We start from the raw sequence: 19836 nt of genomic DNA, 5'->3' as shown, positions 1-19836 counted from the left end.
TAGATGATTAATTAGAGAAACACCACTTCACAGTACACCCTTTCTCCCATAGCACTCAAATTAATGTAAGAAGTATGTACAAAAGAAATGGAATTTTAGAGTAGAAACATGGTGGTTGATTTTTATTTATTTGCAGAATTATTTATTGACTTATTTATTGCCCAATCACATATGCAAAAGGTTACTTTAACCTTTCTTGCCGTGTTATTGGCCCCTTCCAAGTTTGTAATCAATACCTCCTGCCTTTGTAACCCATTTATCTTCTAAAGAAAAAATGTATCCTTCCAAGCACAGTGTTGATTAAATAATGTATATCATTCATCTCACATAGCAATTCACCTCCCAAAAAGCTTTGTTGATTGACAGTTTTGTTGTGTTCCCAGTTTTGGCTGGAGTTAACACAACACCTTTGCAAAAAGGTCTGCACTGGCTTGTTCTACAAACTTCTCTGGAGCTGCTGATGTCTTTGCTTCACCGTTCCAGTCACCTGAGGATAACACGGGTTGAGCACTATGGGAGCCTATTTCTCTTACAGAAGTTTGGGCATCCAAGGTGTCTGGCCCAGATAGACCACAGCCATTCTAGAGAACTGAAAGCAGAGAGAGAATTCCATGCAAGTAGCTGGAAATTACAATCAGAATGAGGGAGGAATGGCTTGCAAGGTAAAGTTTCCAGAATTAAATGAAACAAAGACCATTTTAGGCCATCTACCATAATCTCTCTAATAACACAACATTTATACAACAACAGAATACATGATGAAATGTATAAAACTCAATGAGACCAAGCAAACAATTGCAGTTAGTACCAGAAAGAGAGGTTCTGCATTCCTGGGGAAGAGATTGGATGCTGTAGACCATGTTAAAGACAGTCTTTTCCATCTATGATTTTGATGAGTATGATAGTTAAAGTAAGGCATTTCAGATAATTTCTGAATATCTCCTAGTATCATACACTGAGGGTGAACTGAGAACTATCAATTCTAAGGAGAAAAAAAAGGACATTACATCATTTTCTGGATATAGTTTAAAATGTAATCCATTAAAAGCAATGCAAAAACTCTTCAACTGAATTCTAGAGAAAAGCTCTAATAACCAGTGTTGAGAGGATTTAGTGGAAGGAGACTACAGGAATGAGCTGAACCAGTGAAGATCCTCGGTTTGTTTCTTTTTCCCTTTTACCACAAGTTCACTCAGACTAATGCAAGATCTTGTCCTAAAGGTGATGACTGTAGTCCTGAGAATAAAACCCTTAGTGGTTTGTTTATCTTCCCTTTGTTTTCTGGCGGGAGAGACAACTGTTTACTATAGGGTAAGATAAAAATTGATACACGTAGTATCAATAAAGCTCTGCAACCCATTCAGAATAATCCAGAGAGATTCCTAAATCCTAGCAGCATGACATCCCAGCCCTATCACTTCAGTACTCCAGCTGCTTCTCCATTTGGAGGATTAATAAACTCTGGAGCATAGTAATATATTTTAAAAAGAAAAGCACTCCAATTTATGTTATGCATTCTAACAGAAAACTCTGTGAATACAACCAGTATTGAGCTTAATCTATGATCACATTTTGCATGGATTATTTTAAAAAATTTCCTCATTCTACATACTCAAGAAATCGGACACTTTTCAACCTGAAAAGCTTTTCTGCATTTAAAGGACAGTTATTGCTCATGTGTGCCATCTACCTTTCCTTAATCCCATATGATTGCAGCCAACAGAAGTAATTTGCCCCACATTAAGTCTGTAACCAACATGGATATCTAAGTCATTCAAATATTTTTCATCAGCTTCTGTCTTAATAGTGATTGATATGTGCTTTGTGTGAAGTTGAAGCTATACAATTTTGTCTACTACTGCTCCTTTTTCCTCTGCATTTCACATCTAAATTGTTCGATAAACATAATCCGTAAGATTTTTCTTCGCTCTTCAACAAAGGAATTATTCAGGTTTACTTGTGGCAGACACTCTTAATACTGCAAAGCAATGTATACAGAAGGCCAGAAGTTCTGTCTGAACTCTGATAGATCAGTAAAATTGCGATGGACTATATTTTTACCCTCTTTTAAAATAATCTGCTACAGCAGTTTTATGCTTAGATTTTTATTCTGTTCTTTCCTTTTTTTCCTACCCATTAAATAACCCCCAAACCCAGAAAACAAACTCACAACACAGAAGAGAAATATATCCTACCTTCCTCACAGTTTTCTCCTTTATAGCCCACAGAACAGACACAGTTCCCTTCGATGCAGGAACCATGACCTCCACATGAGGGGTCAATGCACTGGCTGATGGGTACGTCACATTCTGGACCTTTCCAGCCACTGTAGCACAAGCAGGTGCCCTTGGAGTACTGACCATTGCCACTGCACAGAACCGGGCAGGCAGCTGGAAAATGGAACGAAAGAAAAACAGCACACAGGGTCATGCATGTAGTTGTGTAAAAGGGCACCAAAAATCCACTATCAAACACTTATACTCAAATACATTCATGTACTGGGAAAAAAAATCTGAGATAATTCGTAGTGGTTGAGTTCTTCATTTCCCAAACAAATAATTTGATTGCTATTTAATAAAGCACATATGTGTTGGGCATTCTGAGAATACAGCTCCTATGCTTTATGGAATACTGATAATGCTTGGTGTAACTGATGCGAACAGATTTGAGTCTGACATTACTCTGCTTTGTTTCTCTAGGTAAGATCCGATTTTCACAGATGGAACACAAAACGTTCAGTTCCCACAACAGCTTATTATATGGCATCTTTCTTCTACCATAACACTTCTTTAATGTAATGTCCCCAAACTTTTTTAAACCCTTTGGTTTTCAGTGTAAGAATCTTGAACACAAGAATGACACAAGCTTTCAGATACTACAAATGCACCTTGCCACCACTGTCCCTGCTGAACCCTGTTTCCCTGAATCCCAGTGACAGCTTTTACCCTGTGTGTATTGGCAAGAAAGCATCATTAACCCTTACCCCTCACCATTGTATTATTCAAGGGGGTAAGACACATTCTGAGCAAATATTCATTTATGCAAATTAAGTGAAGCATATGAATAATAAAAGTAGTCATTAGGTCTTGGGTGCCAGGAATCAGATGTTGTACATATGCAGAGCAATGGAAAGAAACAAGTAGTTTATTAAAACCCAGGTGCATATAAATGTTTCACTAAGTCATATTCACTCCTGTGTGCTCACGTCTCCCTTGGGAACATGGCAATCTGTGAACTTTCATGCCTGTCAAAGACTGGATGTGTGGTCACCAGCCAGAGAAATGGAGAAAATAACATAGATATAACAGAAAATGGGAGTAATGAAGTGAGTCTTAGAGAAAACCTTGGAATCCTTTTGTGCTCTTCTCTCTGATGCAGTTTGATAAAGACAGAAAAGTATTTCCCTGTCTTTTCCCTCTTCAAAGTAATTAGAAATGAACACCCAGTTTTACAGTGCCAAAAATATACTCAAAAGCTACTACTAATCATTAAAAGGTCCTAATGTCTTCTATTATCCCTTTAACCCGAATGATCAAGAAGAACCCAAGTAATTGATTTCCTACAAAGAAATGTGCAATGGTCCAGTTAACCAGCTTCTCCACTGTCCAGTCCTGCAATGCTTATTAATCTTAGCTGTCCCATTGATCTCCTGCAAAAACACACTTCAGGATAGATTTTCTTATGAATTTTCTTATTTGAGATGGGAAAAAATTGATCCGAAAAAATAAAAAATCAAATTTCCAACCTGAAATGTTAGCTAAAATTTAGAGTGCTGAGAATTACTTCAATTAAGACTACAGATTCATGGGCCACGTGTCATATAATATGTATAATATTTTTTGGCCTATTTTTCTTCTACAGTAAAACAGTATCAAAGTCGACATGCTGAAGTTTGGGGTTTGCTACTGCTCCTGTGTCTTAGATCCATATTATCCATCCTTTGGTAACAAGAGGACTTCATTCTACTGCATTCCTGGTATTCTCTCTTACTGTAAGTTTTGTCCAGTTGCTTTCTTATGCACTGCAAAAATGAACCGAAATTTGAGTAAAATATAATTTCCATCAGCAACATTTTCATTTCAGATGTGATATATCTTCACAAGTGCTTTACTGAGTTCAGTGAAAAAGGTTACGCTAAATTTCTACTGGTTTTGCTTTCAGCAGCTGGTTTCAGAACTAAGCTCACTGAGCCAGCTGTATTGAAATAGCACACAGACAAACTGTCCCCACACCGCACTCGAGGACAGCCTGACATCTTTTTGCACCTCACCATCAAACAGCTTTCCCTGAAGTACCACACGCTGAACTAACAGCAGTGTGAATGCTCTGTGACTGTTCTTTCTGCCTGCACATTCTACTGTGGAGCCTGGCTCAGTTCCCAGCACAGCCTTTCCCTGCCCGGGTGTGCAGCTACTGCTCCTGCAAGTCACCAGGTGAGCCAGAAAGAAAGGGATCAACCTGGCACCACTTCCACTTTTTAGCTATGAAGACCTGGGGGCACAATTCCTTTGTCCACAACTCTCCATTTCACTGCAGTTTAAAAGCTTATTTTGGGCTGACACTGATACATTTTCTCACATCAGCATAAGAAAGGTAATAATTTCTGTCCTGCTCTCTTTATTTGCCACAGTGTTGAGGATGTTGGGCAGGTGATCAGAAGGCAGCCTGCCCTGAAGACCTGGAGTGATCACGAGTGGCAAGTTTCTTGGTGTCATCTTGCACACCCTGAAACATTGACCAGACCCTGGCCCTTTATTTGGAACTCACTTTAACACAAAAATCTCTCTCTCTAGGACAAGGCAACCCTCAGCTCTGGTGTGTGGTGGTGAAGCCTGCAGTCTCTTTGGTCAAGTCCACCACAGAAGGAAGGAATAAAGGAATATTGCTCGATGCAAATTCTCTACACACTTCCATGCCCCGGCAGAGACTCAAAGTTGTCATTACTGATGGTTTCTCAGCGTGGATTCCCCAGCTGCACCGGGACACACTTGATTCTGCCCACCCCACTCGTCACCATGTTGTGACAAAGCTGCATGGAATAACAGGTCCCAGGAAGGCTAGTTGAATCCGTGGGCATTAGACAGTTTCTTTGGACAAACCACATTTGTTCAAGTAGTTATAACAACAAAAACTTGAAGCTGACTTGCAAGCTGGATATGAGTGAGGAACAGCTCTTTTTGTTTTGTTGCTTTGCAGATCAACGTGTCACTCAACTCCTGAAAGGATTTCTGTTCTGCAAACCTCTCCTCTGGAGTGAAAACTCTAATAGAGACAATAACTCTATTTAAACAGCACTCTCCCTTGGAAGAGGGACTGAGCAGAAATAAACCCATTACTAAAATAAATAAAAAGAGAAAACCAAACCAACAAAAACCTCCAAGACACTTAACTGTGACCTCTCTAGACCCAGGTAGAGTGGTCTGGACCCATAATTCTGTGCCAGACACCTGCTGTAAGATCACTTCTTTGCTTGCTTTGCCCCTAAGTCTCATTAAGCAATGGGTAACTGCAGTCCAGCTAAAGGTGATGTGTATCTGCTATTTGGAACTTTTCTATGAGTAAGCCATTCTTAGCTCCTACTTTTGACCTGGATTTCAGGGTTCAGCTTCTGGGATACCAGAGCCTGGCATGGCAGAAGAAAGGTTACTGGATGGTGGTGGGTTTTGGGCTAAAGAGCTCCCACAGCAGTTTTTTAGTGCTCCCTGACTCTGCTATGGTGCTTCAGGAATTGAAGAAAAGCTGAAAGCCATGTCACAGCTTTTCATTCCTCTCTTCATGTTTCTATCAGGTCAGAGGTCTTCCTATGGTTCACAAATCTATTCAGTCCTTGTGAAGCATGTCTATAAGTTGAACAGCAATCTGCCTTCAGGGGTTTGCCAGGGCAGTCACGATGCCAGTGACACCAGAACTGACTTTGGACAAACAAGAGAATCTGTCACTTAACCTTAGGGATGAAGGGGATATAGTTAAGACACTTGCAATTTAAAGCCACAGTTTAATCTACAAGCCTCTGCTGGAGTTATTCTACAAGCTACATAATAGGAATATCACTTTGAGAATAAGAAAAATGTCAGAGATTCTGGGTCAGATTTTAGCATTTCCAAGACTGCCATCGCACTACGATTGCAGGAGAAACATGTAAGCAAGAATGCAGGAAGATGCAGGTTATTATAAGAAGCTGGCTTGTCACTGCTGCAAGGAATAGTTCTTCATGACTGTTTATGCTATTATAGTCTGTTCTGCCTGAGGAAGAGAGAGAATCAAGATGCTTTTCTATAGAGGACAGTAGCAGGTAGCCTTAGAAAGAGTTCTGCCATGCCTATCTGCTAGATCATATAGCTGCAGAGTGAGACCCAAACCAGTTCACCCTCATTTTACATCCTGGCATCTTCAGCTGATGTGCAAACTCCTCAAGTATCTTCTGGAGTTCTTATTATCTAGGACTGCTTGTGTTTCCTCATGTGAAGTGGACGGCCCCTGGTCCAGGACAGAACTGATTGCTCAAAGTCTATTGAAGCAATAAAGGCAGGCAGTTTATGTAATGGAACAACCAAGTTCCATCTCATTTCTGTGGAGAGATTGATTGCGTATCTCACACCAGCACTGGAAAAAAGGGGACAGAGGTCTTCAGGAGCAGTTACAGCAACACTCAAGCAACTTAGGCCCAAGGGTATATAACATGAGTGAAGACTGGATAAGCACAACAGCTATTAACCCCAAACGTTTCTTTGGGTATGGGATTATGCCCTTCACTGTTACTTGAACAAAATCAGACTAAGTTTTTAACATGGGGCTCAGCTGGTGAACAGACACTACAGACCTCTGAGTCCTGTGGACTGCACACATTTGAGAACATTAATTGAGCAGGGAAAACAAGCCAAACATCCCTCTAAAATTTCTCTTTCTAGAGGTTATTTTGGACTAATGTTCATATTCCCTGATGCATGAATAAAGGTGATTTGGTAACAACACATTGATGAGGAGAGGAGATGGCAAGGGATAATGCCCAAAAGGTCTGGCATCAAAAGCCACCACTTTGTCCAGTACAACCCATGGGTATCCCAGCTGCTGTCTGTGTACACACTCCTTGCACCCCCCTTCCAGTGTTCACACACACATACTCACCAGAGCAGTCCTTCTAGAGCATGGCAAGAAACCAGCAAAGGATATCTGAGGAGACAAACTCTTGGAGGCTGTTGAAGAACTTGCATTAGTTACACAGCTGCTGGGTTGAGAGGCCTTCGCCTGCTACTTGAAGCTCCAAACAGGATGAGAAGGCAGAGTTCTGGCTTGGTTTCTCTTGCTGTAGAGCAAACATTACCCTGGTGCAGAGAGAGTCCTGTACCACTAGGATCTAGGCTGTCAGTTCGCTACTGCAGACTTTTTTTGGTTCCTCCTCATGAAACAGACAAATTGGTATACTTCTCTTCAAAGTTATTTGAGTCTCTGGGCACAAATATATGCAGACTGGAAAGGTTTTTGAATTTGTACCTATAATGCTTCCCTGTCCTGCACCAGGTCACAAGCAATGCCCTTATATTACTCTTATTTTGCAAGCAGCTCAGCTTTACATTCAAATGTAAATTTTCAAACATGGCAGAGGAAGAATATAATTTCTGGTGACATCTAATTTTTTAATGTGTACCACAGAATTTTGTGGTGAGATGCCCATGACAAAACTGCACCAAGGGGTGGTATTTGGGTAAGGGCCAGAATGGTTGTATCCATAATGCTTGCAAGCCCCAATCTTGTGTATAAACCACATTCTTCTTACCACAAGCTGGTGTGCAAAAAAGATGAGCTTGGCTGTCTGTTCACAATGTAAACAGGATGGAAAATCAGGACTGAGTGTTCAAGTGTGAGCTTGAGACTGAACTAAGAGAGCACTTGAAAATCAGCTACAGAGCCTGAATACTGCTGACTCTTCCATCGAACAATTTTAACAAAATTAATCAACAAGTTAAAACTCATGGAAGAACATTCTGTGATTGATCATAGAATTATACAAATTCACGGAATGAAAGTCTACAAAGGCTACTGAACACAAAGAGGCTTCATCTATTGTAGGAAGTCCCAGCACACATTATCTCTGGAACCAGTAGAATTTAATGGAGAAGCAACAAAGACAAGTAAAATTTTTACTCTCCCCCAACTATCTGCTGTACGCCACCATCATAGCTGAAATCCTGGGTGAAATGGAATTTTGGTCTCAACCATTACAGCTTTACTTCCCTCTAAACAAACACACATATTCAGGGAAAAAAAACAACAAAACATTCTGAAGAGACACTATTTATACTCCTATGTAAGATATGTTCAGCCCTTGTTGAACAGTACAGAATTTTGCCACACCTAAGAAAAAATATTTATTTTTATCTGTAGGTGCTCCTGTTTAGGAGGAGGAAGTGAATTTCAGTCACAAAAATTCACTGAACTGACTGGGCAGTCTTGCTATGCTCTTTGGACACGGAGTTGCACAAATTCCTAGTTATATAAAGAACTGAAATGCACAATTGCATAATGAAACTAAAGTTGTTCTTCTTTTCACTGATCACCAGGAACTGAAGACAGATGTAGGTCAAACTTCTTAGCATTGAGCCCTATCAGTGACCCTTCTGGGTGCAGTTCCTCTAGGGGATAATCAATTCAGACTCCACAATACCTCACACTTGGACTTCCTTTTAGCAGAGATTAAGCTGCTACTGCTGAGAGATTATGCACAATTTTGCCAATATATAAAGAAGATGGATCCCAGTTTTTGACAGTCAAATCTGAAGCCCATAAATGCTCTCGAGGTCAGCTCCAGACTGGAGTAGAAATAGATGAAAGATCCAAGACAAATGTTGTGTACAACTGCCTGGTTCCTAACCTGATAGATGAGACTAAAGTCGCACTGTACTGGCATTTTTCTCTTTTTGGTCTTTATGTTGGTGATGCATATGCAGCATTTAGATTACACATGTTAATTTCTCTTCAATGGACAAATTAGATTAATAAGTAAGCAGGTGAAGAAGATGTGTTTTACTGATGCTAGAGTTAAATCCTACAACTGTCTACCAAAGCCCCAAATAATTTTATATTCACTGCAAAAGCTACAATCAAGTTCCTGTTCTCCTAAAATGAAATATGTGAGCAATATTTATATGTGAAAAATCTTAATCTAAATGGCTTAAAATCCACAAAATCACTATACCCAAAGGAATCGAAAGCATTTGCATTTTAGAAAATCAGCCCAGTTATTAAAGAAATTAATTGCTGTCAACTTGATTCAAAATGTTAGCTTTAGACTTTACATTACTATTATAAACAAAAAAGTACTGAGACATCTCTTATTTTATTACGCATCCCTTATTACACCAAATATTTGCCCTTAATTAGCATATCCCTTTTTACACCAAGTATTTGCCCACAAGACATTTCTAAAAATTAGAAGACATATAAATCTACTTAGTTGTAGTCTGAAAATACAATGGTTTTGTTTGACAACACTTTCTTTCATATTTTCTGTTTAAACCTATTTTAATCAGTTGGCTGCACATTTCACTACTTGTCTGCAAACCTATTAGCTTTTACTGAAGTTCATTTGTGGATATGAAAATCTGAAATAACTTCTAAGGCCACTTCATGGTTTATGTTGTTTCTCTTTTACTAGTTACACTATTTTGATACTACTTTCCTTCTGAGAAGCTGCTCCACTCCTACGAAAATTAGGCCCAAGAAAATCATTCTGGAATGGGAGATTGAATGAATCCAAGACTGTTTCCTCTCACCTGCTCTTTGTGCCTCACAAACATGCTATTTGCATGGTCAGGAAGAATGGTGTTTGACTGGTCTGACAGCTCTTCAGAGATCACTAATTTCACTAACTTCCATCAGGCTGATGGAAGTTCTTAAGAACAAGTTCTAAGTGACAATTAGAAAGATCTACAACATCTTTTAGGTTGCTCTAAGAGCTCATGCTCTTCCAAGCAGAAGTCATCTTCTAGAAATTCACCCAGAAGCAGGAGAATGAACAACTGTGAAAAACTGTCACTGACATGGGGTGGTTTAGTAGTTACCTCATGAAACTGTTTGCTTTGACTACAGAACAGAGAACTAATTTAAATGGTTTAAGAGTAGTGCTACTCTGCCCTGGCAAGCATCAGGTCAGCATTAAGAGGGAATGTCCCTCACAGCAGTCAAGCTCTGCTCTCCCTACCTCAGTTGCCCAACCCCAGCATCACCAAGCTCCCAAGTTCTGCCAAACTGCACATTAGCAAGTGAGGAAGAAAGCCACAGAAGAATTTCCAGAAGGACAAAAAACCTATCAGGTGTGTCAAATCTCTGACATTCAGAAACCATTTGGGGAAAGCAGCACACGCTGACTTAAGCACTAAAGTATGGATGCTTTAATTAATCCGGGGTGAATTTAATTGCTTTAGTTAAGTGGAAATCGGGTTAAAAATGATGCAGAGCATGCTGGGGTGTGTTAAAAACATGACATATGAGTTGGATGAATCGATAAATTAAACTGCACAGATGTTTTAATTAAACCCAGGAAACTTAACGAAGATCACTAGAGACTTTTAAGCCTATGATTAATTCAAGTCATTTAAAATACCTGTAGAGATATGGGGTTGCCTCCATTTTGGAAGTTACAGAAGTTCTCAATCGATAAGTACTTAAGCTGTTCTACAAAAAAAATGGCATGATTTTTATAGAAGTGACTAGACAGCATTAACTGCACAATTAATATTTACATTCTTCTGAACACTCAGCAAACTTTTGCTTTGGCCAAATTTATCACAAAGGTCATATTTTTTCTCACACCTTCAGTGTGAGCCTATCTGTCAGAGAAAACACTTGCTGTTCCCTCCTCTACCATTGTACAAAGTATCTATTTCCATTAGATAATTGCTCTGCTTAACAACTGCTACAAAAAATCTATGTATGGAATACAAACAGCTCTTCCCATACTAGCACCAATTTCCAGAAACAAAGCAATTTTTAAAAATGATCTCTTTGAGGTTGCTCACTTGGCACAAATAAATTTTGCTTGATTATTTAACCCCTATAATACTTTCAACAACAATAACAATGCAGTCCATAAGAACAGGGAAACCAAAACTAAGCCAATATCAAACACTTCGGAACTATTTTAATGGTGGATTGAAAGGACTGAAGCCTCATTACTGCTTTTGTGAAGATGAGCTTAGACAATCTCAGTAACCACCAACAAAGATCTTAGATACTAAGATATTGGAGCGCTTCAGGGGGAGAGAAAGACACCACTGTACTGTCTCACTGGAGAGGTCACAGCTGCACATAAAAAAAAGAATTTCAAGTGGCATAAAACAAACTACAAATTGGAGACAGAGACAAAAGAGGATATTTGAGCGCACTGACACTTGATAAATCAGCTAGCTGTGCCAGGAGTCAAATGTCTTGAGGACTTTGTCCTGTCAGTACATTCTGGATTCAACTGTTGGTCAGCCTGGTTGTTTCTTTCTCCACCATTGCAGAAGCTGTGCCACTGTCACTGCCTGTGCTAAAGGAAGACTGCAGTTCTCCACAAAATACATGAACATGATTTGCAGCCAATCCAGCTCAGGTCCTCCCTCTCTGCTACATCGTTTAAGAGCAGCACAGTTCAAACTCTTCACATGCATCAGTGCATTCAAGGGAATGGAAGTTCCCTTGCTCTGGTTCTGATTTACCACTGAAGAATGAGACTGATCAGTTTGCCACTTATTTTATGCCTTTGAAAAGAAAGGAAAAAACCCAAACCAACCAAACCAACTCTTTTTCTGTTAGTAACACAGAATCAGAGCTGTGAAATTCCTGCTTTAGATACAAGCAGTGAAGTCGATACAAGACCATGCAGAAAAACAAGTTTTACTTCCTACCAACAGATGGAAACCAACAGATGTTGAAATCAGCTACTGTCATAGACAAGCATGTAGATCTTCATTCGTATGTTTTGATAACTTCATCACTAGGAAAACTGCGGAGGAAGGGAAAACTAAACTATTTCAGAGGTTTCAGTTGCTATCCCAGTGGAAAGAGTCAGTGAGGAATCAAAGAGATGATGCTTCAAGCTCACAAAAAGCAGCAGTAAGGACAAACATCAAATACCAGAAATTTCCTTCCAAACATATGTGTTGTGATCCATAACAGAGAAGCACTAACAGCACGAATTCACTTACGCTTCTAGAAGAAGGAACAAAAAAGTGAAATGTTTCTTCAAATATTTTGGTAAGTTTTACACTATTCCCAGTGAATGCTGTAAAAACTATTGCTTCTCTGGTAATGGCTTAGCTCTGGCTAAACAGCAGTGCAGTAGATGCAGGACTGCACCCACAGGCTGCAGAGCTGTATTTAAAATGGGTATTTAAAATGCAGGCTGGTTTGGTCTCATTTTAGTTAGTATTATTTGCCTTGCTAAATTTACCAGAAAAGTTAAATCATAACATGTTTAACTGCGCACTTCCACATTAGCTGCAGATATTTAAACAGTTTTCTACATTTGAATTAGAGATTTTTTCTGTTTGTTTGAGAAAGTGAAAGGGGATGACAGTTAACTGAATTTAATCTCACTGAAATAGGGACTAAATATAGAAAAATATCTAAATTACAGGTTCAAATCCAGATATAGTGTAGGTGTGAAAAAAGTCATGCATGCTGAAATCTGAAGCTGTGATTCAGGGCTGTTTCTGTTAATCAGGGATGGCAAATGTCTAAGGATGTCTTACAACTGCTGTATTTCTATAATGTGATTTACAATACTACTTAATCATAGTTGCTTCAGTGACATTTACCAGCATCACAAGGACTCCAAGATGATCCCAACACAACTGCAAATATGAACTCTCAGAACTTAATGAAATAAACAAACACCAGTACAATTCCACGGAGACAAAGCAAAGTAAAACCAAAATATAGATTGCAACACAATTAAATAAGCTAACTAATTAAACACAAAAACAAATTACAAAGCATACAGCACAGCAAGCACAATTCAGCTCAGCAGAGCAGAGTTGGAGCAGAGAAATTCTTGGCCACTAATGGAAGTATTATAAAGGAAAAAAAAAATTGGCTTGCCAGAACAAAGCTGCACTATGGTTTGTGTCCTGCATGTATTAATATGCATTTCCACTTCCTTTCTCCACTCAGAACCTTTTGAAATATTCTACTTATTGGAACCCCATTGAAACAGAAAATATTTGTGCAAATAGGTGTGTTTATGCTGCACATGTATAAGAAGGGAAGAAAGATAGAGAAGCATCTGATAATACAGCAGTCTTTGAAGGCAGCTGTGAGAGATCAAATGAATGTACCCAGTTTTTATTAAGTATGAAAATATTATATAATGCTGTTGAAGAAAAATACATAAATAAGATTTTACTGTTTCCATGTGCTTTCCATCTTGGGCATAAGCAAAACAAATTTTCTTATCCTACTAGGCCAATAAAATTTGGTTCCAACTCGGCTACAGTACTGCCTGTGGCTCTCTTTGGTCTCTGAGTTTCTCCAGGCTGGGGTAGTGAATGATCACATCAAGATAGCTGAGTGTTTGCTGAAATCACAGACTTGTAACTCCTCACACGGCCACTTTTTACCTATCATGTTGTCCATCAGTGGCATTAGTGACTCCTGTCAATTATTTTCTTCTTCCTTCATTACTGAATTTCTCAGCGTTCCCCATTTCTTTTTTCTTAATCCTTTTAGTTTTGTCTAAAATTTTCTCCTACAGAATAAATCTGCCTTCTTAGCTGCACCACTTTCCTACAAGCTCTTTGGGAAAAGGAATCATACATAATTTCAAGTTCATAGGCTGCAGCATGAATTCAGAAACATATGAAAGGACAACGTATTTCACATGCACAAATTTGCCTGCATGTTTACTGGTGGTTTAATACAGAAAACATGCTAATAAATTGCTACACTAGATGCAACTATCAGGTATATTTAATAACATTTAATACACATCTTTTAAAAATGTAAAGCATTTTTGTTGCCCTGTAGAGGCCCAACTATAACAAAAAGAAGGAAGGATGTGCTTCTAAACAACAGGAGAATCCCCACTTAAAATGATTCGGGACAAGATCTTTTGTAGATAAATTCTTTATAACCATAAATTCAATGCTGGAATCAGCAGAAACCGTAAAAACTTTAAGAACAATGAGAAGTTAATATTTTGCATGTTGAAACCTATATTCTTAAAGTCTGTTTTCTCAAGTATTCCGAGTGCTACATGTAGCTCCTGAGTTCTATTTCAACTTTGGAAATACTCTCTTACAAAGAATGCAAAGGGTATGAGCACCAGTTCCAGCCTGGTGCAGAAAAGGGAGCAATCCGAGTGCTGCTAATCCTCCTGTTCAATCTACACCGTACTAGAGGGACAGGTACATATTCCTAAGCAGCAATGAAATGTCTGGATGTTAAATGACTTGTGTTGTAACAGACATTTAACAAGGCATCTGTTGTAGAATTCTGGAGTCCAGACCCTCCAGTCCCCTGTTCTTATTTCTAATCTCCAAGAGAATCCATGAGGATTGATAAGGGAAGCTGCAGACTAGATGTGATAGCCCCTATTGTCTGTGTGCTCCAAGCCCCTTCTGGAGCCATGACCACTAACAGTCTGAAAGAATTCAGCCTGTGACCCCTTCAGCCCTTGGCTCCTGTTTAAATTGCCAATTAGAAAGAGTTGCAGTGATGGATTTTGTGTTGGCTCTCCTTGTCTACCTGACACTGGATCAAAGCTGCTATCTCATTTCATGCAGGCAAGCTAGCAGCTGATAGACAGCAGTGGCTGTCAGTCATTGTCAAAATGGGTTACATGTCTATTTATTTATTCTGCAATTAATTTTAGGCAGAGTTAATGGCACAACCCCCTTTTTAGAGTGCAATGCAGTTCTACAAAACTAAGAAAAACGAGGGCAGGCAGGTGATCACTGCCCTGTACATAAAATCACTGGAAGGCAACTGAGGACACGACCAGTTTGCAAGAAATGAAAATAGCCTGCTAATAAAATATGAGACTGGGAAAACAAGAAGAAAATTTATAACAAAGGCATTTTTAAGGTACTGCGTCAGAGAGGTGGGAACTGCTGGAGGGGAACACTGCCAAAGACAGCCCTGTTCAATATCAAAATGATGCTTCCACCCCCTGTGAGAGAAGATTTGAGTGACAAGCCAGGGCTGTGCTGCTGCTGCAGCACACACATAAGTTGGCACACATACACACATAAACACATAAAACCCAAAACCAAACCCACCCAGAAAGAGATTCAAAGGGAGAAGCTGAACATGCTGAATTCTGTCAACTGCAAGAAAGGATGTGAGATATGTGTGGGTGACAAGTCAGGAATGCAGCATTTCCAAAGAAAAGCACACTTTTTTTCTTCCTTCAAAAGTACAGTGTAAGATGAGACATGCTATGATTATGAACATCTAAAATGCTTACCAATAGTTATTCTTTGATTTATCATTTTTTCTCTATCTCACTTCTTCTCAGTCCTGCCCTGCATTCTTGCTCTATCAAAGTGGAAAATACCATCATTCTACCTTTCATTAAGGTTCATAATCTGGATTTTTTTTTTTTTTTTACTTGTTTTCCTGCCTTACATTCAGGCTTTGACAAAGTTCTACAGATGTTTTTCTGCATTCCATCTCTTAGTCAGAATTCTGCCCTGGCTTCCAGTAAATAAAATCTATATTAACTAAACACCTTTTTTTCTGCATTGATAAATTCAGTCTTCTTCAGTCATGTTTATGTGCAACAGTACTTCAGTAATCATATTGCTGATTTATTAATCTAACCTTCAGCTGTGTGACTCTTCTTTCCCAGTCTTGTTTCAGATCTTTTATCTCATGCAACATGAGCTTCATGTTCTAACTTCATTTACAGACCCCCCTTCACCCTGAACTGCTCACTGCTTCAATTCTGACTTCAACCTTTCTAGGACTTAGGATGCTTTTGAAAGTCAAATTTTAGAACTGCTTTTTTTTTGAACTGTTTCCCATGCTCAGTCTCCCCTTTGAAGGCCCCATTTGCCCACCATTATCCACAAGTTGTTTTCTGCCCCATTACCCCTCTTTAAAACTGCCTTTACCACAGTGTTCCCCCAAGCTGACAACAGTCACACTGCTGGTGTGTTTGTAACAGTGCATCATCACCATTTTCCCCCATATCTTCATATCTGTTAATCAGCTCCCATTCGTTCCCTTTGAAGTTTTATTGAGGTGGTACATCCCTGGAGTCAGGTGCTGCTTTTATTTATTTGCTTTGCATGCAAAGGATTAACAGCAATAGACCAGCTTTAACTTATATTACTGCTCAGGACAATATCTTAATAATGCCACAAACCTGGCATTTTTCCTACACTACTGTTCCTCTCCAGCTCTTTGCTCTGCAAACCCATCTGGTGATGGCATCATCATGTTTGATCCACCCTCCTTCACTTGTCTGATCTACAACCTGTTAGTGCAGACACTTGCAGGGAGTCACTTGAATAGTTCAAGATGTATTCCCCAGTTTGACTGTGCCATGGAAGGCCCAAGGTGCTCCTCAGGTCCCATCTCTTCTGTGAGGCCATGGCCACATGCAGGACAGGCAAAGGAAAAAGGCTATTCACTACCCCCTCACCTTTCCCTTCAGAGTCCAGGGAGCTTCTGTCTGCTTCAGCTATTTCCAGCCCCTAAAATTTTGAGCCAAGTTATGAAGATGAACACTGTTTCCCTGACTCACATAGAGAGGAAATACATTCTCCTATACATAACCAGCGTGCGCTGGACTTCATTCATTCCTGTGGGCCATGTGCTCTACAGCAATGAACCAAGTACTGAATTATTCTGCAGGATGCACCCCAAATTTTGTATTTTCCTCATTGCAATCACTCCCAGAACATTTTCTGCCACTGGGAGCATTCTGGACATGGCACAAAGACAGCAGTTTCAAGCACTGTATTCAGTGGATGAAAAAACATTACTTTATGCACTGTTGTCCAAGCAAGAAGCCTTTGAAAAGACTCAGAGCAAGACGAGTCTCAAGCAACTGAAATTAGAATAACAACTGAAAAAAAGCAAGAGTTGCTACTTCTAGCAATTATACCTTACTTACCTAATAATTGACAGCTTTTTACATATTTTATACAGAGATTAATAGCCCACACATAACAAAGAATATGGCAGTGGTAGGAACTCTTAATGTGGTGCAAACAGCAAATCCATTAGAATAAATTTAAAGAGAGAGAGACTACACTTCACAGCTTAGTAACTATTTCAAACTAAATAGATGTTGCAAAAGAAATAAAAAGAAATTTTAAAAAACCTACCCTTCTTTTTATACTTATTAAAGTGGCGCCGTCCTTTGCCAGTAAGCCAAAAACAAACAGAATGAAAATAAAATAATGAAAAACCCACACAAGGAGAACAGGAAAAGAAATTGCGAATAACATAAATCTGAATAATTAGAGTTCTTAAAATCAGATTAAAAAGTCAACTGATGAAACATCGCACAAATTTCTGGTTTAAAAAAATCCAAAAGCCTTAATTTCATTTAGATTAAAATATTAAACATGTTTCTTATTACATTGCATAATTAACTGAAAGTATCTGCTAAATGGCAACTTCATGGCAGTTGACATAAGCTACTTGACTCCATTTTTGTCCTTCTTTCACAAATTGGACACCATCTCTTAGCAGGCTATGCTCATCATATCAATGTAGAAATCCCATGTGATGGTGCATTGTTCACCTTTTCAGATTAGCTAAAGATGCTTATGATGCAAATCCAAGTATTTTAAAATGCAAAATTAAAGGAGGCTCTGCTCACAGTTGCAAAACAGTTTTGACAGTGTCTTTGGAAGTGGTTTTGTTAAAGGAGTGGAAGAGTTGCATGCCCTTCAAATATCTTATGAGATGAAATGAAATTATAGCCAACTCTGAGTCACTTCTAGGAACTCAACTCATTGTAACACTGAACTCTATTCTCAAGTGGTGAAAAGCAGGACATGACGAAGGATGTCTGCTCACAGATTCACCACAGACCTGGAAAATCCAGACTATGATCAGACATAAACAGCAAGAGCTCTAAGCAAGAAGGACCTCTTGATATACTTCAGTGGTTTTATCATAGAGGTTACAGAAAAATAGAGATGAATAGAAAAAAGGTGACAACACACCAGAAAATAAGATAATCACAGCTGCGTGTCTGATTCTTTAATTGATCCTTGGCCAGAGCATCACTTTTCACCAATAACTCCTACGCATAATTGTGGACAAGAGGTTACTCACAGTGCAGTTCAATCCACAGCAAATCTTCCACTGGCTTTAACTGTACACACTTGCTTTATCAGGACACATCCCCACATGGAATTATCTTTTGATTATCAGATTTTCTTTTTCTTTGTATGCCATATCTTATCCACATGAGATCAAAATGTATCATTACCTTTTTTGTACGTTAGATGAAATTCTTAAACCTTAATAAGGTTAAATTCCAAAGGGAATCTTGCCTAAGTAAGAATGGAGTAAATCTGCAGATACTGAACACCTGATAATAAGCTATTTCCACAGAATGGTGAGAAAAACCCCACACAGTGTTTGGCAGGAGGGTTTGAGAGGGTGAAGTTTGTTTCATTTCAGTCTGGGTACGAAAGTGTGTTACAGCCTGTGGGTTGAGCCAAAAGTTCATCTTTTTCCAATAATTTTCATAGCTAATGGATCTGAAGTCAAATCTGTGCTGTCTCTCACAGCTTTCCTTCATTTTTATCTTTTAGAACCACATGGATGGAGGGGTCCCTGTGCACTGCCTACAAATAGCTTGTAGAGACTGCCCTGATGACTCTGCCTCTGATGGCCTCAACAGGGTATTTGTGGTATAAAGGATTGTGTTTCCTATCAGACTTGGGGTTCACACAAAGGGAAGCTCTCAGACTGCTGCTACTGCATGGACCAAGTTCTAAAAGCCATCTGAGCAGCTTGTTCACATTTTCTCCACATTTCTCTATTTGAGTCTTGCCTCAAATTATTCTATGGCGGAGAAATGAAAGATGCATTGCTAGGGAAATAATAATTAAGAAAAAAATCAAATTGAAAAAAACACTATCCTTCCATACTTGTGACAGTTTAAACATAAATTTAACATTATGGTAGATGTACATTAAGCATGTGTCCATACACATAATATGCTGGAAAAGATGTCATTCTCTATCTTGTTTTTCTGTGGTTTACCATACACAGAATCCCAATTTTGGTTTCTGTCTTCTGAAACTCTCTCACATATGAAGAGCATTCAAGTAAGCAGAAAAATCTGTGGCTGTGAGAACAGGCATGACAGTGAAACAGGTGAGGCAAAGAGCCCTAACATCCAGCTCTCTGCAGGCACCCAGCTGTGCCTGCACAGAAATGTGAGTTCTGTCAACACACCCATGTTCTCATTTTGTGTAGTTTTTCAAGCTTCTTTTTTCTTTAGAAATACCATGATGTCTGACAAGAAAACAGTAGAAGAGTTGAAGGAAGCTTCCATTAAACCATTTCTGCTTTTGAGGGGAAAGAGACAACACAGAAAGGACAAAGCAGGAAGCAGAGGGAATGCACTGAGGGGCAGGAGAAGCCTGACAGATACAGTTTGACAAGCACCCTATAAAAAAGCTATTTATCTGTCACAGCCTGAACAAAGTATTTTCTCGAACTAACACAGCATACAGTGTTACACAGAGGTTCAGTAGACAATGCAGGATTGCTCCACAACTCAAAATGCAAATGAGTTGATATAATGGCCATGTATGTGTGAAGGGTGGCAGTGAAGCACACAGTCACTGCATGCATACTTTCACAGGTTAACACCACAGA

The 19836-nt window shown here is 39.2% G+C and overlaps 1 protein-coding gene across 5 annotated transcripts in view; it reads right to left on the bottom strand.

Moving 5' to 3' along the window:
• The window catches only part of TENM2 (teneurin transmembrane protein 2), a 740257-nt gene that overhangs the window by 81134 nt on the left and 639287 nt on the right, over positions 1-19836 (bottom strand). For all 5 annotated transcript variants that reach the window (XM_048319587.1, XM_048319586.1, XM_048319590.1 and 2 more), the window contains 2 exons: positions 17316-17348; positions 2196-2390 (listed from right to left, as the gene is read on the bottom strand). In XM_048319587.1, the coding sequence (XP_048175544.1) occupies positions 2196-2390; positions 17316-17348 (228 nt within the window). The remainder of the gene's footprint in view (positions 1-2195; positions 2391-17315; positions 17349-19836) is intronic.

Source organism: Corvus hawaiiensis, chromosome 15, assembly GCF_020740725.1.
Source record: "Corvus hawaiiensis isolate bCorHaw1 chromosome 15, bCorHaw1.pri.cur, whole genome shotgun sequence".
NCBI lineage: Eukaryota > Metazoa > Chordata > Aves > Passeriformes > Corvidae > Corvus > Corvus hawaiiensis.
Note: the sequence above shows the minus strand (reverse complement) of the source record. Positions and strands in the feature narration are given on the sequence as shown.